Below are 27,073 nucleotides of genomic sequence, written 5' to 3' on the forward strand. Positions count from 1 at the left end.
TCATGCACAAATGCCATCCTATTATGTTTGTACAACCTTCTACGTTAATAAATTCAGCAGTCTTCCACTTTGATATCTTGTTAAGCAATTCCTTGTCTATATCCTTCGTCATCATACATGCGTAACAATTATCACTGGAAGGGGAATTTTGAGCATTTTCGTCTGTTTTTCTTTTTTTTTTCTTTTGCTCTATGTAGGAGGGGAATGGGTGGGGTGGGTATGGTTTGGAGTTCTACTTCACACTGTCCTTTCTTCCGCTTCCTTTTTCTTTCTTCTGCTACTGTCCATTCTTCTTCATTTTTCTTTTTTTCCTCTTGTACCTCATCCCGCTCCTTCTCCGGCTCCTTTCCCTTTTCTTCCTGACCTCCTTGCTTCTGTAGAGGGCAGTGTGCTCTAATGTGGCCTTTTTGGCCACATTTAAAACAACGAGGGATTCTGCCCTCTACCCACACTCTCAAAATCATTTCTCCGATTGTTACTGTCTCCACCAAACTTTCCAGTGTTTTCACTGTAGCCTGTATAATCAGGTCCATTGTTTTGCTTTTCCAAATCGAATTTACTGTTTCTGTGACATGGAGGACGGCTATTTCTTCCTTACTTTCTAGAAGAACAGCCGCCGCAACCCAAGCCACATCTATGTCCAGCAGGATTCCTTCTACCCTAATCTTGGAAGTTCTTCCAAGATAAGTGGGTAGAAGGACTACTTTTTCCGATTTCACTGTGGTTTTGGCATGTTCTTTCACTTGTGATTCTGTCTTAAAATGGACCACAGTAGTTCCATATTTGTTGCCTCTCGCCAGATATGTTATATCTTGCCTTATTGTGCATAATGCCTTTTCTATTTCTTCAGCCTCCATGTGTACTCATTTCTTTTTCTTTCCCAGAATATGCCTTGTAGACGATGTTTTTTTTGTCCATTGCTTCCAATATCTTTTGGGGTGGTGACAACTTAACGTCACCCCCTACTCTGTGAGCCGTTCTTCCATACTTTTCTATATTTGTTAAGTCCACTTCCTTTTTATAAATCTTTCGTCACACATCTGTGACCTCTTCATTTTCTACCCTCTTCCTTTCTTTTCTCTCTTCTATTCACTCACTCACAACCCCTATCTGCCTATCATGATGTCTATCTCTTTCACATTATACACCCCCGTGGATCATTTTCATACAAGCTAATATCCCTTAATTCATTCCTTCAATCTGAAAGCATCATTCAAAATACTCCCTGGATCTACCTGCGATTATACTTTAGGGCCAATACCTTCAGCGCCTCTCCCAACTGAAGAAATCTAACACCACTTTTGACCCAAATCATGCAAAATTCTTGTGGGGCTCATAACGCCTACTCAAGTTTTTACCAAACTGTTAATGTAAAGCAGAAGCAGTATATCTCAAATTTCAGCTTTCAAGTTTAAGAAGTTTAGGAGTTGTAGAGTTTTTAATTTGTTACCACTTAGGCTCTACTTTAAGAAATACCTTCTTCCTTTCCATTTTATTTCTGTGACACTAAAAGCTTTGACTATATGAACTGTTTTTCAGAATTGTGGGCTTATACAACTAGAGTATCTAAAATAATGTCTCATAAGAGAAGTGCTTGTGTCATTAAAAGAAAATCTGGACGAAGAATCTCGTGCGATTTCAAGACTCACATAGGAAAGAAAGACTTGTTCCTCTAGAAGAGCATTCTTTGGAAAACAATTGCAGGATACCAATGAAACTTCAAATTGTTGTTCGCTACCTGTTCCTTGGATGTACCATCAAAGGAAGGGAAGAAAAAACAAAGGAAATCGACACAGGAGCAAAACTTCAGCGTGATCCCAGCATCGGCAAGGGACCTCCGTTACGGAAAGCGATGCCAGCCCTAAACGGCTGCTAACGGCTCCACAATCGACGAGTATAGTCGCTACGTTCTCTTTCCACATCGGCTCACAAGTATACACGTGGGCATTCACCGTCGATGGTGTCCATCAATCCATTATAGGAGCGGACCTCGGACACACTCTCTGCTGGTCGATCTTCAGGGGAAACGACTCATCAACAACAACACGTTTGCTGCTGTTTCTCTTGCAACGTCTACACATGCCGCCCCTCGCATAGTAGCCGTCTCACAGACCAAAATGAATTCTCGAATCTCCTTGTGAGCCACTTGAATCTTGTTACCCTGACATTCTACAACCTGCCATGGGGTGAAGCACCACATCCCCACTACTGGCCCTCGAGTGCACAACTGCATGCGTCGTTTATCATGAGACAGACCTGCGAAGGTTGAGTTTGATAATATGAAAGCTTTGGGTATCGTTCGCCGATCAAGCACCCTCTGGGTACCATGTTGGGGTCAGCAGATATAGCGGACAGATGTGAGTGTATATCGGAGTTACTAAGTGTAGTGGTAAGATGTGAAGGGCCACCAAATGCAGATAGTCAAAATTAAGGTAATGATTGAAAACAAAACATTATTTGTTGCTGTTATGTTTGATGAAACTACGTACAGGTCTTCAAACGAAACCGCAATCGTCACATACTTTGTGATTTGTTGATGAGATGGAAAAGCCTCAAGAAAGGTTTTTGGGATACGTCGATTGCTGACAAGTTCGAAAATTTGTTTATGAATTCAACTGTGGCCAAAAGTTCATCAAACAAATTTATGATGGTTGAGCATTTGAACAGAATGCAAACAAGAATAAACGAAGAATTGAACTGATTCGCAATTAAATTCTAAGTAGGTCATTATTTGTAGTTTCTATTATTTTCTAAAATTTCTCTTGTAACCAATTACAGTCACCATGGCAGGCCTGTCATCAGGGTATTGTTAGTGGGGTACCATCAAGTCCACTAGAGAAGAGGATCAAGCCCGAAGCGTAGTCTCTTGGTAGAAGTTCATGTTCTCACATTAAAATTAGTTTATATCACAATCACAGATAGAGTGAGTGGGGGGGAGATAGCATTTGGTGAAGGGGAGAGTAAGGCTCTACTGTCCCATTTTCTGCCTTGGTGACTGGCCTGCACTATGGACTGCATGCTTTTGTAGAGAAACGACCGTGCGAACCAAAGGAGAATGGTGACGAAATGGAACAGGCTCCTTTTTAACGCGTCGCACAGTCGACACAAAAATATATTATAATACTATAACATAGAGAACTCACATGTGAAATGCGAGGAAATTTGCCAGCAAGGAAAAGATAGAGACTCAACCGGTAAAGATGTATAACAGTAAGGTTTATTGGTTGTCAACTAGAATGTCTGTGTGAGTGTGAATGCGACATAATAAAACACAATATAGGACAGGCCGTCATGTAAACAAAAGAGTGTATGTATACAAATATATGTATGTGAATGCAAGAGATACAGAGCATAGAAAAGAGTCTGTAACACGGATAAGAAATACCAGTTCTCAGTTAAGGTACACAGTAGTTTGAAAGTCTGTATATAAGAGGTTGAGGCATTGAGGCAGAGCTAAGTCACTTGTCGTGCAGTTGAGGCTTCTATGCCGAGCCAGGCTACTTGATACAGGGGTTTCTCGCAGGTGTCGAATTCTGGCTGTTATTTCGTGGTAAAACAATTCACACAAACAGTAGTGTTGAGAGAAGCTGCGGTTGCTGTTGGTAGCTTGTGTACGTAGAGGCGTCGTGTTGACGTTGGGGACGAAGCTTGTAGTAAACAGTTGAACGATGGTGTTGATGTCGTCGCTGGAAACTGGCTGGTTGGTGTTACGTGGTCAACGACCAGACCTTAAAAGATCAGAAGCCGCGACAAACTGGCGGGGATAAAACAGGCTATTTATAGGTACAGAGAGGCTCCATAAACATTAGAAAAACACTCTCTCACGTGACCTTATTAGATGGCCACGATTGGTCGGTATGCACCCTGGCGCGAAACAGAACTGGAGACAAATGCCGCGCAAATGATAGTCAGTCAGGGTGATGGACACAGCAGGGTCCAAGGCGGGAGAGAGATAGATGTTACCCGCTACGTTCGCATTTGTAAATAAATAACCGAGAGAGGTGGTTTCACTACACTTTGGTTTCCAAGCAACGTCTTTTATATACTTCTACACCAAAGAACATTTAACATCCTATCTAATATTAAAAGATATGTAGTGAAACTACCTATCGCCATTAGATACAAAACTACTATCGCCATTACATACAATCGTCTCATTTAAATATAAACAAGCGCGGGCGTAGCGGAAAACACATTCCTTGTCATCACGTGACTGATTATTATTTGAAGCGGCAAATTCTTCGAACCGTTCACGCCAGAACGCAAACTGACCAATCACAGCCCTTAATAAGGTCACGTGATAGTGTTTTTCTACTACGGTCTTGGACCCCCTATTTTGTTTTAAATAGCTTTAATTCAGCGGCCAAATTCGTCTCGGTTCAGTTTCTCTATAGAGACTGTTCCGTGTACCACACAGCAGCAGCAGCAGTTCCAGCAACTACATCAACAGCTTCGTCCAACGATGACCACCAACGCCGTCGCCACACCAGCAACACGATTCTACGATTACTACTAACCAGCATCAATCTCCACCAGCGTCAACACGACTTACTATGTACACCAATCCAAACCACCGCGGCACATCTCTCTCTTCGATTCTGTTTGGTGACTCAGCTTCACCACGATAAATAAACAGACAAGAGTTTCAGCCAGCGACGAACATCTGTATAACAAGAATCTGGCCCGGCATGGAAGCCACGACATCACAACTAGTGATCAGCACTGCAACACACAGCCTCAACTCCTTTCACATACAGACTCATCCTATTGTGTACTCAAGAACTGGTATAAATGCTCACGTGTTACTGACTCTTTCTATCTGCTGTAATATCTCACATACACATACATGTATCACTCACACTCACTCTTTTCTTTGTATGACGGCCTGTCTTTTATTATGTTTTTATATGTCGCATTCACACTCACACACAGACATACATATTAACGACACAATAAATATCTCTGTTATTCATCTCATACGGTTGTGTTTATCATCTTCTATCGTCTTCCTTTTACTGGCCATATGTTATCGTAGTATAACATATTTGTATATCATCTTTGATATAATATTCTTGTGTTCGACCGTGTGACGCGTACTAAATAAAAGGAGTCCTGTTTTTCCATTCGTCACCATTTCTCTTTTTTGAGTCCGAACGGTCGTTCTTACAGATACTCCACTGTTATATTCTATTCACTTAACTCCAATAATTTATCTATTTCAGGTTCATTTCATATAATCCACCCCACCTCCTTAGCAACCAAATTTCTGCGCATTTTCTTACTTCTACCCCACTTATTCCATATCCTTTTATAGGTAGGGTGTATATGTGCATGCATGCATGTACCTGTGTATGTATATGTATGTGTATGTATGTATGCGTATGCACGTGTGTGTGTGTAACGGGAGAAGTCAATTCGTAACGATTGTGATTAATTTGTAAACAATAATATGGAACGTCGAAGTCGTCACCAATTTCTAATGGTTAGTTCTTTGTTGAAGTCGAGGGTCACCAGTTTGTAATTGATGCCTGCTATGGTGCAACGCCGGCATCACCAATTGTAATGGTTTGTCGTTAGTTGATTGCCATTATGTAAAGATGAAAGAACAGTGATTGAAGTTGTAAAGAAAATATTTATTTACCGTTACATTGTATAATACTTTGCCTCGACGGGCAGGTGATAAAATCGCAAAGCATGCGAAGTAAAGAGAGATGTCGTAGATTTTTCTTGTATAGTTTGTGTTTGTGTTCTCATCATTGTGTAGTAGTAATTACAGATAGAGATGGAGTGATGGTGTAAGAGAAAGTAAAGTGAGCCAGTAAGAGTGAAGTTGTGTCTCATAGTTAGCTGATTGTAACCTTCTTTCTCCCTCTGGCCGTTTGTCTTTAGTCGCAGCCTGCTTGTGGCCATGACTCTAGTTGGTCTCTGTTCACTAACTGATGGTTGCTCTCACCAACTGCGTTCTCACCAACCGGGTTCTCACTAACTTTTGCTTACGGAGTTCTTGTTTTTATAACTATCCAAGATTAGTCAGAATGATGGACACATTGTTGATAACAATAGATTTCATTAGAGGTCTGTGATATCTCTATTCGAGCTATTGGTGAAATAGAAGAGGTTAGAAAGGTCAAGTGACAAAGACATTATTCCGGCCTAGCGAAGGCATGTAGCAAATGTAAATGCTGTTACTCACAGAAAAATTATCGTTTTACCGTGAGAAAAGTGCTGTTGAACTGTTAATTGAAATTTGACTATCGAGGATCGAATCCACACTATGCCTGCATGATTCACAACACACACACACACATATGCTTTTGTGTGTGTGTTATGCATATGTATATATGTATATGTAGGTATACATATATGTAATACATGTAAATATATATATATATATATATATATATATATACATACATGTCTGTTGTATATATACATGTGTATGTGTGTTTGTATGCATACGTGTGTTATATATATATATATATATATAACGCACGTTGCCAGAGCACCAGCTGCCTGGCTTTGTGCCGGTGGCACGTAAATAGCACCATTTGAGCGTGACCGTTACCAACGTCGCCTTCCTGGCACTTGTGCCAGTAGCATGTGAAAAGACATTCAAGCGATGTCATTGCCAGTGCCACTGGACTGGCTTTTGTGCAGATAGCATGTAAAATACACCATTTCGAGCGTGGCCGTTGCCAATACTCTATAAAAGTTAGCTCAAATTTCTGCCAACAGAAGCAGAAAAAGCAGTCAAACCACCTTCAAATCCCAACTACTGACTTAAAGAAAGGATGGACATGTCATGGCATGTTGTTGAGCCAATGTTGCTATGGTAGCTGGTTGTTTGCTGTGCTGTGGTCGAATTGGCAAATGAAAATATGTTTCTTGAGCTGCATCAAAAGATAACTGAATTAACACCCACAAACCTTTGGAAATATGCAGTGCGTGAGAAGACCTGGCAAGCCGAGTGAGACCATAATCCGTAGCCTCTGCCAGAAGTGTAGCCAGCTCACTTATTCATATCTTTCCTTCATTGGACACTAAACTCTGCTTGCGAAGACCTGTTGAGGCAAGTGAAATCGAAATCGAACCAAATTCGACGACTGGCACCCATGCCAACCTCTCCTTCATAGGACACTAAACTCTGCTTGCGAAAACCTGTTGGGGCAAGTGAAATCGAAATCGAAATCGTAATTGAACCATATTCGATGACTGGCACCTGTACCAGTGGAGCACTAACAGCACTGTCCGAGCGTAATCATTGCCAGAGCAGCTGACTGGCTTCTATGCCAGTGGCACGAAAATAGCACCATTTGAGCATGATCATTACCAGCGTCGCCTTACTGGCACTTGTGCTGGTGATGTCGTTGCCAGTGCCGCTGGACTGGCTCCTGTGCAGGTGACACGTAGAAAACACCATTTTGAGCGTGGCCATTGCCAGTACCGCCTGACCGGCCCTCGTGCCGGTGGCACGTAAAAGCACCCACTACACTCCCGGAGTCGTTAGTGTTACGAAGGGCATCCAGCTGTGGAAACTGCCAAATCAGATTGGAGCCTGGTGCAGCCATCCGATTCACCAGTCCTCAGTCAAATCGTCCAACCCATGCTAGCATGGAAAGCGGACGTTAAACGATGACGATGATGATGATGATGATGATGAAACATTTCACAGATGTGTTTATTGTTGCACAGGAAGACAATCTGCGTTGGCCATTTACTGTTAACAACACAGCAATAATTACAGTCTGGGTGAGAGGTACTGCCCTGAGATTACAGAAAGCTATTGGTACGACAACATGTGGCTAGCTCAACATATCTGAAATGAACTGTGATATTTTTGTGGCGCTAGAGGCTCTTGGTCATCTGTGTTGGTTGAGACATATATCGCTCACCTGCCTTCAACATTCTGCAAAGTGTTTAGGTGCTAAAAGCAGTCTTTTACAGAGTACAAGAAGAATACTCAACAACAGTGCTTTTTTTTCTAGCACCCCTATTTTAAGTAGTTATTATGCCTAGTGCCCACCGAAGTGGCAAGTAAGACATCATGACTAAACTCACTTAACATGGTCGATAGTTTATAAATCTTACTCTAAAAATGGATTGTATAAGCTTTTAACAATGAAATTATTAAGAAATTAATTAAGACAAAATTTGTAAATTTATTTTAAATATTGCAAGTTAATGTCTTCCCTGTGCCTCATGAGATCTCTTTTTATTTTAATTACCATCGCTAGGTTTATCATGTATAATATAATTACTAGCTTGAATATAATTAGAGCTTGAAAAACATATCCTTTTATACACCACGAGGCGACAAGTTTGTGCTGTAATGACTAATTATTGGTAAAATTTAGTATGTTAATTATATTACTTCACTGCCCCCTAATGTCCCCTTTGACATGCCCAGTTCCCCCTGGAGGAGGAGGAGCATACCATCTATGTTGAGAACCTCTGATCTAGAAGATTAAATCACACCATGGATTGATGCTGATTGATACCTTAATAGATCAATCACATGAAGCTTTAATGATTCAGTCATGATGTCTGATCACATATCAAGTAATCTAGTTTCAAATTGCCACTACAGATATATTGGATACATCTGCGGTGAAAATAAAAATGGTATGATTATAACCAGATTTTATAAAGGGTTGGTTCTGCTTCTATTGGTGGTTCAGAAAAGTGGGACCCATACCTATTTGCCAGGTACACACTTAAAAAAAATAAAACGTATGGCGGTGCTTCAGCATGGCCACAGTAATTGGACTGAAACATATAAAAGAATAAAAGAATATCCTGCATAACTTGAAATTTGAAAGGGCACCACCACTGCTGCCACCTACCATGCCTGGAATGCAATCTTTCTTTTATCAGGTCACTCTGTCTTTCTCAGAAGACCTACTCATTTCACGCATATATTTTATCAGAGTTTATGATTAAAATGAATCATAAATAAATAAATTGATAATGCTTTTCTAAGAAAGCTAAAGCTTTCACCACGAAACTTGTTATATTTTGAATTTTGTCTGTAATTCGTTCATTGCACAATGGGTTCCTCTGCATCCACTTCATCAGGTAAGCATCTTTTAAATGATATATCTTTTATTTTTCAATTTTTCACTGTGGCCAGGTTGGGGCACTGCCTTGTAGAAATTTTAGTCAAATGAATCAATCTCAGAACTTATGTTATTTTTTAAAGCCTATATATTGGGTTGGTGCGTAATTATTGCAGTTTTTTTTTTCAACAAATTTTATTCAACAAAAACGATAACAACAGGTAATAGAAACATCTTTAAATGATTATTCTGGAGCATATTCATCATCTAATTTAATTACTGCTTCTCATTTGCTTGGCAGACGGTCAGACCGTGATTTAAAGATGTTTTTGTTAAATATTGTTATTGTTTTTGTTGAATAAAATTTGTTACAAAAAGGCTGCAATAATTATGCACCAACTCAATATATATATATATATATATATATATATATATATATATATATATATCATTCACCATACATTTTTTTTTCTTTCTGTGGAAAAGTGTAGGCTCAAAATGTTTGTAGAACGACCGTGCGAACCAAAGGAGAATGGTGACGAATGGAGACAGGCTCCTTTTAAACGCGTCGCACAGTCGACACAAAAATATATATGTTATAATACTATAACATAGAGAACTAAGAAGTGCCAGTAAGGAACAGATAGAAACGCAACCGGTAAAGATGAATAACAGTAAGATTCATTAGAGCATTAAACTGTATGTCTCTGTGTGTGTGAACGCGACATAATAAAACACAATATAAGACAGGCCGTCATGTAAACAAAGTGGTCTACGTGTACAAATATATGTATGTGAATGCAAGAGATACAGAGTATAGATAAGAGTCAGTAACACGGATAAGAATATATCAGTTCTGTTGAGGTACACAGTTAGATTGTAGGTCTGTATGTAAGAGGTTAAGGTTGAGGCAGAGCTAAGTCACTTGTCGTGCAGTTGAGGCTTCGATGCCGGGCCGGATTCTTGATACAGATGTTCTTCGCAGGTTGAGTTCTGGCTGTTAATTTCGTGGTGAGACGATTCACACAAACAGGGTTGAGAAGAGAAGCTGCGGTTGCTTGTGTACGTGGAGAAATCATGTTGACGTTGGCGACGATGCTTGTAATACGTAGTTGAACGATGCTGGTGATGTCGTCGCTGGAAACTGGCTGGCTGTGTTACGTGTGTGGTCTACGACCAGATCTTAGAAGATCTGTAGCCGCGACAAAGTGATGCGTATAAATTAGGCTATTTATAGGTACAGAATAGGTTCCAGAAAGCATCAGAAAAACACTCTCTCACGTGACCTTACGGTTGGTCGGTTTGCGTCCTGGCGCGAACGGGCTGGAGGCAAATGCCGCGAAAATAAAAGTCAGTCAGGTGATGACACAGTAAGGCGGGAAAGAGCTGTTACCTGCTACGTTCTCATTTGTGAATAAATAACCGTGAGAGAGGTGGTTTCACTACACGTTTAAGACTTTTTCAATTCCCGAGCATTATACTAATACATCTGTTTGTTTTCTACACCACCTGTCTTCGTCTTTTGTTTGTTTTTTTTTTGTAAATTCTCCCTATATATATACACTAGCAGAGGCACCCCGCGTTGCTCGGGAATGAAATTGTTGCTTATATACTGGATGAAAAAAAGCAAAATATGCTGTATAGAAATTTGAGGACATTCTGTAGATGGACTCTCAGATGAATGATGGCTGGGCGCCTCTCATGAATGGGAAAATTGAAGATGCGCCAAAAAGCCTCATTGGTACTTGGAAACTTTTACGAAAATTAAAGTGGGGATTAAATGAAAAAAATGATTTACGTCAATATCTTCACAAGAGTAATTGAAATAAATGGCGATTGTGGAACCCCCCACGCACGCACGCACGCACACACACACACAGAGTATCACACATCAGATGAAATGGACGTGTGTGTGTGTGTGACAGAGAGAGAGAGAGAGAGGTCATGTATACGTACATGCATAAATATGCATAGATCTTTGTGTGCGTGTGTATGAAAGAGAGAGAGAGAGAGAGAGAGAGAGAGTAAATACTATATGCACGCTACGTCAATACCGCAAGTTGACATTGAGGAACCTTTTTTAAAGAAGTGAATCATAAATATAAAGCAATATTATTTATTTTTGATAAAAAAAATCAAATGAAGAGCCTAACATTTATCCGAGGTCAAATTATTCATGCATCACAAGTATGGAAGTAAATGGTGAAGCCGTTTTCACATGATAAGCGAATACACACACATCTCTATTTTATATATTAGAGATAAATATATATTATTGTGTCTGGGGAGAGACATTCTCTTTTAGTAAATAAGTAAATGAGTGGAAATTGCATCAGTGAGTGTGTTGAATAATAAGGCACTAAAAGAGAATGACTTCTCCCAGACACAATAAAATATGCTCTAACACACGAATGCACATATAAATCTGGCAAACTAAATACAAAAACGAAATATTGAATTCTTCCAATTGCAAGTTTTCTTTTCAGGTACACGACACTGCTTTTCCCCTTCCCAGGCTACAGGCCCACACCCCCAACACCCATACTGTTAGGATTGGCACTCTCAACGTCGGCACGCTGAAAGGTAGATCTGGTGAAATTGTTGAGATGCTTGAACGGAGATGCGTAGATATGTGCTGCATCCAGGAAGTAAGATGGAGAGGAGGTTCTGCAAGGTTCCTCACAGGCAAAGAACACAGGTACAAGATTTTCTGGGCAGGGAACACTGACGGGGTCGGGGGCGTAGGAATACTTCTAGCGGAGAAATGGGTGGATAAGGTAATCGAGGTCGTTAGAGTAAGTGACAGAGTACTTAAGATCAGACTAGTGCTTCATCATAGATTAGCTACTGTCATCTCAGCCTATGCACCTCAACCTGGGCTACCAGATGGTCTGAAAGACCAATTCTATGACACCCTCTTGCAAACTACCTCGTCGACGAGTGACAGGGACCTTCTCTTTGTGGCTGGAGACTTCAACGGTCATGTCGGACGTCGTGCTGGGGGCTTCCATGGCATACATGGAGGCTATGGCTTCGGTTCCCGCAACGAGGAGGGAACCAGACTGCTGGAGTTCTGTGATGCAACCAATCTTATGGTCTGCAATACCAACTTCAGGAAACCTGCCAGTCACCTAGTCACCTACCGCTCCGGCAGACACTCTAGCCAAATCGACTACATCCTCGCCAGAAATAGGGAAAGAGGGCGGCTTATAAATGCCAAAACCTACCCTGGCGAAGAATGTACCCCACAACATAGATTAGTAGTTAGCGACTTTGGGATCAAGGCAAAATGGGTGCCCAGAATTAGACAGGCTTGGAGAAGAAGGGTGTGGAAGCTTAAAGACCCTGCAAACGGACAGAGACTTAGAGACAAGTTACTTGAAGCATTTAACGAAATAGAAGGGGATATAGCATCATACAACGTGGAAGACAATTGGAGATTTCTGCGGGACAACCTGTTGAAAGCCACCGACCAGATTTGTGGGTGGTGTAAGGTCCCCTCCCAACCCAGAGTAACGTGGTGGTGGAACAAGGAGGTAGACAGGGCTATTAGACAAAAGAAACAAGCTTGGAAGGACTGGAAGAACGGTGGTAGCAGGGAATTGTACCAATGTGCCAGAAGGGAGGCTAGGCGACAGGTTTATTTAGCCAGAGGGGAAGCAGATAAGGAAAGATTTGCCAATGTTCTGCGCCGTGAGGACCAAAGACTCGAGGTATTTCGTGTTGCAAGACAGTGTAGGAGAGAGAATAGTGATGTTGTAGGAGAGAAATGTGTTCGCATGGATGATGGTACGCTTGCATTAAATGAGGATGCAAAGAAAGAGGTCTGGAGATGCCACTACGATAGATTGCTTAATAAAGAGAATGAATGGGAGAAAGAGAGCCTGCCTTATGTCGACCCAATAGAGGGACCAGCTATCCGAGTTGATAGTACCAGGGTAGATAAAGCAATTAAGAGTATGAAGACCGGGAAAGCCCCCGGCCCATCAGGAATCACTGCAGAGATGCTCAAAATATCTGGCAGTGTTGGCTATAGCCTAGTCACCCGTATTACGAACCAGGTGATACACGAAGGAGTCATACCCTATGACTGGTGTAGCAGCATCATAGTCAACTGCTACAAAGGTAAAGGGGACGCTTTAGATACAAATAATTACAGAGGCATCAAGCTGTTAGATCAGGTTATGAAAGTTACAGAGAGGGTCATAGCCCAACTAATTAGGGAGCGAATCAATTTAGATGAGATGCAGTTTGGGTTCGTGCCAGGTAAAAGCACTACTGATGCCTTATTTCTAGTGAGACAGTTGCAAGAGAAATACCTAGCCAAGGATAAACCTCTGTACCTGGCTTTCGTTGACATGGAGAAAGCCTTTGACAGGGTCCCCCGATCCCTTATCTGGTGGTCAATGAGGAAACTTGGGATAGAAGAATGGCTAGTGAGAGCTGTGCGAGCCATGTACAGAGATGCGGCCAGTAAGGTGAGGGTTGGAAATGAGTACAGCAATGAATTCCGGGTAGAGGTAGGGGTCCACCAAGGTTCCGTCCTCAGCCCCCTATTATTTACCATAGTCCTCCAGGCAATCACAGAGGAGTTCAAGACAGGTTGCCCCTGGGAGCTCCTCTATGCTGATGACCTTGCCCTAATTGCGGAGTCACTATCAGAACTAGAGGAGAAGTTTCAGGTGTGGAAGCAAGGTCTAGAATTGAAGGGCCTTAGAGTCAACCTAGCTAAAACCAAAATCCTAATAAGTAGGAAGGTAGATAAAACACAAACCCCTTCAGGTAGATGGCCCTGCTCAGTATGTAGAAAAGGAGTAGGTAGTAACTCTATAAGATGTACCCGGTGCAAGCTATGGACACATAAGAGGTGCAGCAACATCAAAGGCAGGTTAACTAGCAAGTTAGTTTTTGTTTGTGGCAGATGTTCAGGTGCAATAAAGACTGCAAACAAACAGGAAACAACTTCTATCTCATTCCAGGGTGAAAAACTAGAGGTAGTCGATAGCTTCCGCTATCTGGGCGACCAAGTTAGTAGTGGGGGTGGGTGCGCTGAAAGTGTAGCTGCTAGAATAAGAATAGCCTGGGCAAAGTTTAGAGAGCTCTTACCCCTGCTGGCGACAAAGGGACTCTCACTCAGAGTAAAAGGCAGACTGTATGACGCATGCGTACGAACAACCATGCTACATGGCAGTGAAACATGGGCTGTAACTGCTGAGGACATACGTAAGCTCGCAAGGAATGAAGCCAGTATGCTCCGTTGGATGTGTAATGTCAATGTGAATACCCGTCAGAGTGTAAGTATCTTGAGAGAAAAGCTGAACATTAGAAGCATCAGTTGTGGCGTGCAAGAGAGACGATTGCGCTGGTATGGACATGTGGTGAGAATGGAGGAGGATAGCTGCGTGAAAAAGTGCCACACCCTAACAGTTGAGGGAACCCGTGGAAGAGGTAGGCCCAGGAAGACCTGGGCTGAGGTGGTGAGGCAAGACCTTCGTACATTGGGCCTCACCGAGGCGATGACTACGGACCGAGACCTTTGGAAATGGGCTGTGCGTGAGAAGACCCGGCAAGCCAAGTAAGATCGTTGCCAGTGCCCCTGGACTGGTTCTTGTGCGGGTGGCACATGAGATGCACCATTTTGAGCGTGGCCGTTGCCAGTACCGCCTGACTGGCTCCTGTAGGATTTTCGAGCGAGATCGTTGCCAGTGCCCCTGGACTGGCTTGTGCGGGTGGCACATAAAAGACACCATTTCGAGCGTGGCCGTTTTCGTGCGGGTGACACGTAAAAGCACCCACTACACTCTCTGAGTGGTTGGCGTTAGGAAGGGCATCCAGCTGTAGAAACTCTGCCAAATCAGACTGGAGCCTGGTGTTGCCATCCGGTTTCACCAGTCCTCAGTCAAATCGTCCAACCCATGCTAGCATGGAAAGCGGACGTTAAACGATGATGATGATGATGATGATATATATATATATATATATATATATATATGTATGTATGTATGCCAAATGAAAGACAGAAGATGGAATATACGAGCTGTAGACCATTTGATTTATTATCTAATATATATATATATATATATATATATAAATAAATTTAGATTCAAAGTGAATATGGTACTTAAGTTTAGGCACCAGAATTTAGCATGGTATTATCCAAACAATTCCAAAAAACAAGGTGATCAAAAATCAAAATAGAATTAATTACCAGCCTGTTTGCTTTGGCTAAGTCAAAATGTTTTTTTATATTCTTCCTTCCCATTTGGATTGTTTAAATGTAGTTACAACAGTAATATGTCCTTCAGTTGAAATGAAATTTCAGTAAATTTTCTGTATCTTTGTGCAGCTGAAGATTGCTCTGCATTTTACATTTAATGTAATGTTCGCATTGCTTAAATAATTGGAGTCACATGAAACGATCGTACTGCAGTAACCTTGAATAATCTTGTTGCTTATTTTGATTTATATATATATATATATATATATATATATATATATATATATATATATATATATATATATATATATATATATATATATATATATGCGAGTAGAAATAAATACAAAAAAAGGGTTTTTTTTGTATGATTGTGTATAGAGGAATATATTATTTTGTTTAAAAGAGTTACAACACTGTCTGTTTTTTATGTTTTATTTATATTCCTGCAAAACCAATGTGGGATATAGAATATGGAATATACAATATATAATATAATATACAATATATAATATAAAATAAAAATGGATGGTACTATGAAATAAAGTATTGAATGTCTTATTGAATATATGGAATATGTCTTATTGAATATATGGAATATGTCTTATTGAATATATGGAATATGTCTTATTGAATATATGAAATATTGAGTGTTCAATATAAAGGATTAAATATATAAATATATAAAGGCGAATATTTTCTATACCTTGTGGTATTTCATCATGGCCGGTATGACAGACTTTAACAGACTGTCTGTTAAAGTCTGTCATACCGGCCATGATGAAATACCACAAGGTATAGAAAATATGAAATACCACAAGGTATAGAAAATATGAAATACCACAAGGTATAGAAAATATTCGCCTTTATATATTTATATATTTAATCCTTTATATTGAACACTCAATATTTCATCTATTCAATAAGACATATTCCATATATTCAATAAGACATTCAATACTTTATTTCATAGTACCATCCATTTTTATTTTATATTATATATTGTATATTATATTATATATTGTATATTCCATATTCTATATCCCACATTGGTGTTGCAGGAATATAAATAAAACATAAAAAACAGACAGTGTTGGAACTCTTTTAAACAAAATAATATATATATATATATATATATATATATATATATATATATATATATATATATATATATATATATATATATATATATGGGAGAGTTACAGAGTTTAATTGTGTTGTTTGATGCCTTAAAATATTAATGTAACATAAAAATCCTAAAGAAAACACGAAATGCTCTATTAGGAATTATACATATGGATACCAATATGTTTCATGTAATAATTCCCTTAACTAATAACCGTCAAATTAGTGTTGTATAATTTCTGGTTTGGTAGATAAGTCAGAGATGGAAGACAGAAAAAAACGTCACTTATTAAAGTAACATTAGTGAAGGCATTGGAGAAGAAGTAGTGGATTATCTATATATATAAAAATGAGAATGTGTGTGTCTGTGTGAATCCCTAAAACTCGAGAACTACACAACCAATTTCATTCAAATTTTACACATGCCTTACTTAGGGCCCCGGTTGTGTTTTAGTCAAAAGAATGTTTAACTTCTTGCATAGTTCGAGCCCACGGCAACATAATATCTCCTCCACTATTTAGTATTACGTCTCAAAAGTGAAGCAAAAACACTCATGTCAAATACTTTCACTTTAAAAATGAAACTATTCCACTAACTGAAGCAACCACATTTCGATACTGTAATGACAGATACTTTCACTTTAATGGTGTATATATATATATGTATATATATATATATATATATATAGAGAGAGAGAGAGAGAGAGTGAGAGAGAAAGAGAGAGAGAGAGAGATGTATATGTATGCATATAGATGTATATGTACACGTATATGTATAGATATATATATAGATATGTATACATATATGTAGATGTATATATATAGATGTACATGTAATATGTACACATATACATATATATACATGCATACAGATATCTATACATATATACACCCATCACACACACATACACATACACACAAACTCACACATTAGTAATTTGTCTTCTTATCCAAAACTACGTCAAAAGTACTGAATGGATCTTTATGAAATTTGGAAATTATATTCTATGCATAACGGCCATAACCCCCATGAAAATTCATATATTTTTGATGTTGATGAAATTTTAACTATACATATTACACACAAATAAAGTAATGTTTCTAAAATTTCTTCTAAGCAAAGACGAATACAGTTGTACCATTGGAAGCTATAGGGTCACCCGAACATAACAGATGAGCATTATTTGTAATTCAACGGTACAACAGTGTAAGACTATCCTTTCAGGTATATTTACATTGTGATTTCTGCAATGTGGTGCATAAATTGTCAAGTAAATGAGACGCATCTTTGCCTCCACTGATTCACTTGCAAAGCGTTGAGTAAAACTATTTCGTTGCAGACCTCCTTTGAGTCTTTTTATTATCACTACGACACACATAGTCCCCAGTTGATAACATTGATTTCAAGGCCTTCCCAGATGAGTGACTGGTTGTTCTAAGACATTTATCGATTATAAATTTTTCCGCACAGTTACCTATCGGTATAGTGGTCATTTGCAAACTCTAGAGGTGACACTTTCATTTCCCTTTACTCCAAGCGTCACACGTTGTTATTTCAATTGGGTCATGCCCTTCCAATTGCTATAGATCCGTAATGCATCTTGCAGCTGTGCCTGTCACCTGTATGGTGAGGAATCCTACATTAGGGAGTAGTAACAACTAGGCTAGGGTAGCTGACTGATTATCATGATCATTCGTCTTTTGGTTTCCTGTAGCTTTGCTCTCTTTTACAAACCCAGTGTTACGTGTCAAAAGTGAAACAATAACATCACTCTACTGTAATGTCAGATATTTTCACTTTAACACTGAAACTATTCCACTATTTCAGTATTACCTGTCAAAAGTGAAACAGTAACATGTCGCTACTGTAATTTCAAATACTTTCAATTTCATACTGAAACTATTAAAGTGAAACTATACTCTCACATATATACAAGCGTACTATAAGACCCAAGTTAAAACCATTCCTAACAATTCAACTTCTCTGGTTGACATTAACACCCCCACCCCCAATAGGGGCCTTCATTCCTACATTTTAGAACTCCATGAGCTCTATTTTTCAGGAGCAAAATCCTTTTTACAGGTTCCAGAAAACTGAAATTTTGGAATATGCACATAAAGATCAATAGTATGGGATACATGTCTCATGATTAGAATTTTTTAGGGTGTGTAAAGAGGGAAAGAACCCTCATGTGCAATTTTCATGAAATTCGAATCATATGTATTCCAGTTCCTTACACAAAATATAACAGAAAAGTCTCATTCTTCAATTGCATGTAACACGGGCAATGCCGGGTATCTCTGCTAGTATTGATATATTTGGACACAGATGGAATATTGAATGCTACTGTTGTGTTGTAAATGTTTCAAATCATATTTTATAAATGAAATTATAACATCTCTGGCTTTTTTAAAATGAATGCATCTTTGCTGGAATAGTGACGATGAAGGCCTTGGTGAACGGACAGTATTGAAGCAGTGGGGAAAACATCAGTCAATGAGCTTCAATGATGGAGATAAGAAAGGAACAAACATTAATGTTTACACAATGCTTAAATATTCCTGTGAAATAGTTGAAGAAATGAAATCTGAAATGTGATCTACAATTGAATATTGTATGTCTTTCTCTCTTTCATAACACAATTCATTGCTTACAAGATTTGTCAAGCTACTTTGGAAATTTCACTAAGCAATGCTGATATTATAAAAGTGTTGTCTACCATAAGTAAAGATAATGACCTCTATCTTAAACCCAAGAATTCTATAAATGCTTCTATGTTATATGGAATGATAACTATCATTCTGGGAGCATTACTAGGAATCCATGGTCTTCTTATTGGTAAGTAATCAATATTTATATTTTCATTTTGGCAAGAGCTTACATTATATGAAAATGTTTCTTATTGTTTACTATTGATATATTTTCTTGGTTTGTAATAATTCAATTGACATTACTTATGTGGCTTCAAGATTGCTGTCTTGATTTTGTCTCCTCAGTATCATTCACATGAGAGAGAGAGAGAGAGAAAGAGAGAGAGAGAGAGAGAAAGGCATTTTCTAGAGTTTCCAAAGACCTTTTCTATGAATACATTGTTACTGGTTCAATATGACATGTTATTTTGTGTAGGTCACACATTATGTGCTTGTTACAAATTGTAACTGTAGACATTCAGGAAGTTTCCCACTCAAGTATGATTTGATAGATGTATATACATACATGTGAATGAGTGGGTCTGTATGTGCAATAGCTGTCAAATAAGCATCCCCACCCCATCATATAAGCAATGTCACACATTTTGAATCTCATGAAATAGGTCTGGCCATAGGAAAATATTAAATTACTTGGAAATAGGTGAGGGTTGGTGACATGAAGGTCATGTGGACATAGAAAATTTGTCTCAACTGATTCTGCCTGACCCATGTGAGAATGGAAAAGTGGAAATTAAAAGCATGAAGGTGATGAAAATAATATATATGCTCTAATTAAATGAAATAGGTGTAAACTTAATTTAAATTGGTATCATATAAGAATGTTAGATTCATATTTGAGAAATGTCCAGATAAGTGCAGGAGTGTCCATGTGGTAAGAAGCTTGCTTTTCAACCACATGGTTCCAGGTTCAGTCCCACTGTGTAGCACCTTGGGTAAGTGTCTTCTACTATAGTCTTGGGCTGACCAAGGCCTTGTGAGTGGATTTGGTAGATGGAAACTGAAAGAAGACTGTGATATATATATATATATATATATATATATATATATATATATATATAAAAATTATTATTTATATATTTGTGAAATTTTCTGGAGAACATTATTTTTCTTTGTGGTTGGGTCATTGACGACCTCTTTCTAGCATATTGGATGTCCACTTGGTTGGTCATCCCTTCTTATATATATATATATATATATATATATATATATATATATATAGGGAGAATTCACAAAAAAAAAAAAAACGAAAGACGAAGACAGGTCGTGTAGACAACAAACAGATGTATTAGTTTAATGCTCAGGAAGTGAAAAAGTCTTTAACGTTTCGGGCCTACGCTCTTCAATTGAAAGGAACACAGAAAGAAATAAGGAGAGAAAATAAAGAATGTGTAGTGGATAGCGATCTATCATGGCAAATGATTTATATAACCTTTCATATATTCCTGTTTTCCACATAGATCATAATCCTACACCCCCCCCCCCCCCCATCCGTTCTTTATTATCTATCTATTTCTTTACCATGTAAACATCGCCCGCTGGCTCACGGTATGCCCACTCCGCCCCCTCCACCAGTACCGGAAGTTCTTATCCTCTGTCATCCTTGGTTGTCTCCTGCGAACACTTCTAAGGGCCTAATACCATCCCCTCCCCTACCTAGGGTTTTATTGATCATGTAGCGCATAAAGATGGTGTAGTGTATGCAGGCTGTAGGTATTGTTTGTTTATGAATTCTGCCAAATGCAAGCTTTCTTTTCAGGTACAGGACACTGCTGTCCCCCATCCCAGGGTCTCACAGGCCCACACCTCCCACACCATCAGAATTGGCACTCTCAACGTCAGCACACTGAAAGGTAGGTCTGGTAAGATTGTTGAGATGCTTGAGCGGAGACATGTAGATTTGTGCTGCATCCAAAAAGTAAGGTGGAGAGGAGGTTCTGCAAGGTTCCTCACAGGCAAAGAACACAGGTATAAGATTTTCTGGGCAGGGAACACTGACGGGGTAGGGGGCGTGGGAATACTTCTTGCAGAGAAATGGGTTGATAAGGTAATCGAGGTAGTCAGAGTATGTGACAGAGTACTTAAGATTAGACTAGTGCTTCACCATAGGGTAGCTACCGTTATCTCAGCCTATGCCCCTCAACCGGGGCTACTGGATAGGCAGAAAGACCAATTCTATGATACCTTCTTGCAAACTACCTCGTCGACGAATGACAGGGACCTTCTCTTTGTAGCTGGTGATTTCAACGGTCATGTAGGACGTCATGCAGGGGGCTTCCATGGCATTCATGGAGGCTATGGCTTCGGTTCCCGCAATGAGGAGGGAACCAGACTGCTGGAGTTCTGTGATGCAAATGAGCTTATGGTTTGCAACACCAACTTCAAGAAACTTGTGTATCACCTAGTCACCTACTGTTCCAGCAAACACTCTAGCCAAATTGACTACATCCTCATCAGAAATAGGGAAAGAGAACTGCTTATAAATGCTAAAACTTTCCCAGGCGAAGAATGTACCCCTCAACACAGATTAGTAGTTAGCGATTCGGCAAAAGTGACCGATAGAATATGTATTCGGCTTACAACGAATAAGTCCTGGGGTCAGTTTGTTTGATTAAAGTTGGTGCTCCAGCATAGCCACAGTGAAATGACTGAAACAAGCTAAAGTATAAAAGAGTAAAAGACTATATTTTAAATATGTCTCAGTAACATTGCTTTAATATTTAACTAAAAATTTCGACTAAATAATTGTATTTATGTTTCTTTTTTAGGTTTTTTTGTGCACTTCATAGGAATACAATATGAGAAAAATAATTATAAACCAGTTTCAGAAATTTTGTATGGATTCTCTGATGAGAAGAAGGAATTACTATGCAGCAAGATTAAAAAAATATTAAAACGCAGTACCTTTACAGATACTTCTCAGCTCTTGAAGAGCAGTAAATCTGATAACAACTACTACTATGATATTCGAGATAAGATGATTGCATTTTTGGCTTTAGAATATAATCTGATTTCAAAACCTAAACCTAATAACAAGTAATGTGCAACTACTTACAAAATCTGTTGTTATATTAAAATAACACTTTGTAACATAATTTGTTTTTTCCAAGTATTCCATCTAATTATATATTATTATTAAGGCGTCGAGCTGGCAGAATCGTTAGCACGCCGGGTAAAATGTTTAATGGTATTTCGTCTGCCGTTACGTTCTGAGTTCAAATTCCGCCGAGGTTGACTTCGCCTTTCATTCTTTCGGGGTCGATAAATTAAGGACCATTTACGCACTGGGGTCGATGTAATCGACTTAATCGCTTTGTCTGTCCTTGTTTGTCCCCTCTATGTTTAGCCCCTTGTGGGCAATAAAGAACTATATATATATATATCATTATCTGTTATATTTTCTGCAAAGATTATCCATAGTACTTTCCCTAAATCCAAAGATTATCCATAGTACTTTCCCTAAATCTTGTACAATCATATATTTACTAGATTTTAAAAATAAATATCAGGTCATCCCATAATTAATGTCTGAATTTTGGGTAAGGGATAAAAAAAATGGTCTAACCTAATGTTTTATTAAAATTTAGCCATCCTGTTTATAACTCCCATTATTTTTGATGACTTCCTTCCATCTACTCTTCAATTTTCTTAATTCCATTTTTTTTTCTTTTTTTGCTGTAGTTTCAGCTCAGAGCTGCAGCCATACTGATGCATCGCCGTTTAAAAATGAGCAACCTTAATCGCTTTTCAAACCTTCTTGGGTTATCATCAAAGGTGTCTACCTCATTCTGACAGCCTCCATTGGTGAAAAACTCTTTCAGTTTTGATGAGAAGAAGGAAGAGAGGTCATTTTCGACCTCTTTGTGACTTTTGAGTTCTAAGGAGCCTAAATGATTCTGTAAGCTTTGAAACAAAATGGTAGTCAGAAGGAACGAGGTCTGGGGAATAAATGGGTGAGGAAGGTTTTTTTACCAACCAAGTTTTTCAATTTTTCTGTTGTAATCTTTGCAGTGGGGGTGCTTGCCATATCAAAGTAGCATTTTATTCTTCTTCAAAACATCAATCAAACATTCTAATTGTTGTTGATAGGTGTGAGCAGTAATTGTTGTATTAGTAGTAGCTCAAAGTGGATGTCTCCAATGCAATCCCACCAATCAGAAAGAAAAACCACTTTCGCAAGGCGCTCCTTTTTGGGTTGTGATTTAGCCTGTTCTCCATAACTAAACCATTACATGTGTTCTTTTTTTTAACCTTATACAAGCCATATTCTGCAACGTCTTTTATCCAAGCACTCTTCTGCATAAACAGAATGGATATTTCGGGTTGCCTTTGCTGTATCAGTTCCCTTTTTGAACTCTTAAAGGATTATGTGCCTTAAATTCTCCTTCAATATGTCTGTCTTCGAGGGGTTAATATTAGAAATTAATTCAGTCAGATTATTTTCTAAAAAAAATTATGTTAAATTAAAAGGTTCCAAATTCATATGAATATCAATCAATATCATTTCATATGTTAGAATATTGTAAAATTTGATAGAAATTACATATACGATATTTCTGACAACATTTATGGGATGAGCTGAGAATTATATTTCATCATCTGTTGATTCTCATATTTTCTGCAAAAGTTATCCACAATTTTTTTTTTTTAAATCTGGTTTGCAAAATTCTCTATGTGAATATGTGGGTTGAAATAAATTTTGCTGTGTCTTGGACAGACAAACACAGCCTCCATAGTGGACTAAGAGAAAAGTCATTGAAGAGGTTGCAAATAGCAATGAAAGAGCTTTTTGAAAAAACAAACAAAAGCTAAAGAAACAACTGATTGTTTAACCAAGTTAAACAAACAATTAATTAGTTAGTTGGATGTTAAATCAATTGATTAATGATAAAAGAGTGGAATTGAACCAGTGCATGTGTTAATGATATTGGCATAATGACTCTTCCTAGATACAAAAATTATTTATGGTGCTTTCTGAAATTTTGTACAATATTAAGTAAACTTTTGAAATAAATATCAGTTTTAAAAGCAAACATCAAATTATTTGCAACAGAAATTTTATAACCTCACCAGGTCAATAAAATAATCTGGAATTATTCTTTGTATTTCTTTGAAATAATAAACATTTACAAATATTTGTTTGTGTCTCATTGTGAAATTCTTATTTGTTCCTTGATAAAAGAGTGGAATTGAACCAGTGCATGTGTTAATGATATTGGCATAATGACTCTTCCTAAATACAAAAATCATTTATGGTGCTTTCTGAAATTTTGTACAATCCTATATTAAATAAATTTTTGAAATAAATATCAGTTTTAAAAACAAACATCAAATTATTTGCAACAGAAATTTTATAACCTCACCAGGTCAATAAAATAATCTGGAATTATTCTTTGTATCTCTTTGAAATAATAAACATTTACAAATATTTGTTTGTGTCTCATTGTGAAATTCTTATTTGTGCCTTGATTACATCCAGACTGTAAGGAGATTCAGAGATTCATGGTTACATCCAGACTAGAGGTGATTCATGGTTACCTTGTAGAAGAGAGAGGGTGGATACAGAAGAACCAAGAAAGGTGTGTATTGTTGCAAGATTGTGGGATGAGAGTGAGAAATGAATATAAACATAGGGGTGGATATATGCTCTTTTACTAGTTTCAGTCATTTGACTGTGGCCATGCTGGAGCACCGCTTTTAATCGAGCAAATTGACCCCAGGATTTATTCTTTGTAAGCTTAGTACTTATTCTATCGGTCTCTTTTGCCGAACTGCTAAGTTATAGGGACGTAAACACACCAGCATCAGTTGTCAAGCGATGTGGGGCGGGGGGGGGGACAAACACAGACACACAAACATATGCACACACATACATATATATATATATATCATCATCATCATCGTTTAACGTCCGCTTTCCATGCTAGCATGGGTTGGACGATTTGACTGAGGACTGGTGAAACCGGATGGCAACACCAGGCTCCAGTCTAATTTGGCAGAGTTTCCACAGCTGGATGCCCTTCCTAATGCCAACCACTCAGAGAGTGTAGTGAGTGCTTTTACGTGTCACCCGCACAAAAACGGCCACGCTCGAAATGGTGTCTTTTATGTGCCACCCGCACAAGCCAGTCCAGGGGCACTGGCAACGATCTCGCTCGAAAATCCTACGGGAGCCAGTCAGGCGGTACTGGCAACGGTCACGCTCAAAATGGTGCATCTCATGTGCCACCCGCACAAGAACCAGTCCATATATATATATATATATATATATATATATATATATATATATATATATATATATATATATACTTATATACGACGGGCTTCTTTCAGATTCTGTCTACCAAATTCACTCACAAGGCTTTGGTCGGCCAGAGGCTATAGCAGAAGACACTTGCCCAAGGTGCCACGCAGTGGGACTGAACCTGGAACCATGTGGTTGGTAAGCAAGCTACTTACCACACAGCTTTGCGAAACATTAACGAATTCCAACATGTCTATCATTAATTCTGATATATTCTAAATACACTTTCTATTTGTTGTCTAGTTCCTGTGTGGAGGCGCAATGGCCCAGTGGTTAGGGCAGTGGACTCATGGTCATAGGATCGCAGTTTTGATTCCCAGACCGGGCGTTGTGAGTGTTTATTGAGTGAAAACACCTAAAGCTCCACGAGGCTCCGGCAGGGGATGGTGGCGAACCCTGCTGTACTCTTCCACCAGTGGAGTGCTCAGCCACTTGCATGTTAATTTCACAAGCAGGCTGTTCCGTTGATCGGTTCAACTGGAACCCTCGACGTCGTAAGCGACAGAGTGCCAACAACTAGTTCCTGTAGAAACAGATGATTTTTGACAAACTGGTGCAAGAATTTGGACAAAATCTTCCACACAAAATGTATTTCCACTCATCTTGCTCCTTTCACACCATCCTTGTGAAAATTATGCCTGAAAATTAATTTTGTATTAAATAAAACTGATATTAGAAAAAAGGAATAAAACAGATAAACATTGACCTCCATGGGGCTTCTGGTTTGATCCTTGTGTGTTGCACCATGGGTCAATGTCTCCTAATTGAAGCCGAGGTTGATCAGTGCCATGTGAGTGAACTTTGGTACACAGAAACTATAGAGAAGCCCATCACATACATGTGTATATATTCTTTTATTCTTTTACTTGTTTCAGTCATTTGACTGTGGCCATGCTGGAGCACCACCTTTATAGTCGAGCAAACCGACCCCAGGACTTATTCTTTCTAAGCTTAGTACTTATTCTTTCGGTCGCTTTTGCTGAACCGCTAAGTTACGGGGACGTAAACACACCAGCATCAGTTGTCAAGTGATGTTGCGGGGACAAACACAGACACACACACACACACACAGACACAGACACACACAGACACACACAGATACACACACACACACACACACACGCACATATAGATATATACGATGGGTTTCTTTCAGTTTCCATCCACCAAATCTACTCACAAGGCTTTGGTTGGCCATAACATGATAGAACTTAGAATGGCGCAGGAGTGGTTGTGTGGTACGAAGATTGCTTCCCAACCACATGGTTCTGGGATCAGTCCCACTGCGTGGCACCTTGCGCAAGTCTTCTACTATAGACTCGGGCTGACCAAAGCCTTGTGAGAGGATTTGGAAACTGAGAGAAGCCCATCAAGTATATATGTGGGTGTGTGTGTGTGTGTGTGCATGTGTGTGTGTGTGTGTGAGTTTCTCCTCTCCTACCATCGCTTGACAACCGGTGTTGGTGTGTTTCTGTCCCTGTAACTTACTGATAGAATAAGTACCAGGCTTATGAAGAATAAGTCTTGTGGTCAATTTCTTTGACTAAAGGTGGTGCTCCAGCATGGCCGCAGTCAGATGACTGAAACAAACAAAGAAAAAACAAACAAACAGAAAAAGTATTTTTAATTCCCTTTCATTTTTGATATCATAGGTGTTTGCTA

General features: G+C 38.9%; 2 protein-coding genes across 2 annotated transcripts in view; both read left to right on the plus strand.

Annotated features, from left to right (window-relative positions):
• Positions 1 to 24,244, plus strand: part of LOC149134932 (uncharacterized) — a 39,415-nt gene extending 15,171 nt beyond the window's left edge. Inside the window, exon 3 of the mRNA XM_089353391.1 lies at positions 22,789 to 24,244. The gene's annotated coding sequence lies outside the window, so the exon portion shown is untranslated. The remainder of the gene's footprint in view (positions 1 to 22,788) is intronic.
• LOC106870773 (uncharacterized) lies at positions 17,099 to 24,244 on the plus strand. Its single transcript, XM_014916971.3, has 2 exons — positions 17,099 to 19,237; positions 21,876 to 24,244. Exons 1-2 carry the CDS (start codon positions 19,174 to 19,176, stop codon positions 22,145 to 22,147), a joined length of 336 nt encoding a protein of 111 aa, XP_014772457.1. The 5' UTR covers positions 17,099 to 19,173; the 3' UTR covers positions 22,148 to 24,244.
• Positions 24,245 to 27,073: the final 2,829 nt, after the last annotated feature.

Source organism: Octopus bimaculoides, chromosome 6 (assembly GCF_046866305.1).
Source record: "Octopus bimaculoides isolate indiv1 chromosome 6, ASM4686630v1, whole genome shotgun sequence".
Classification (NCBI taxonomy): Eukaryota; Metazoa; Mollusca; class Cephalopoda; order Octopoda; family Octopodidae; genus Octopus; species Octopus bimaculoides.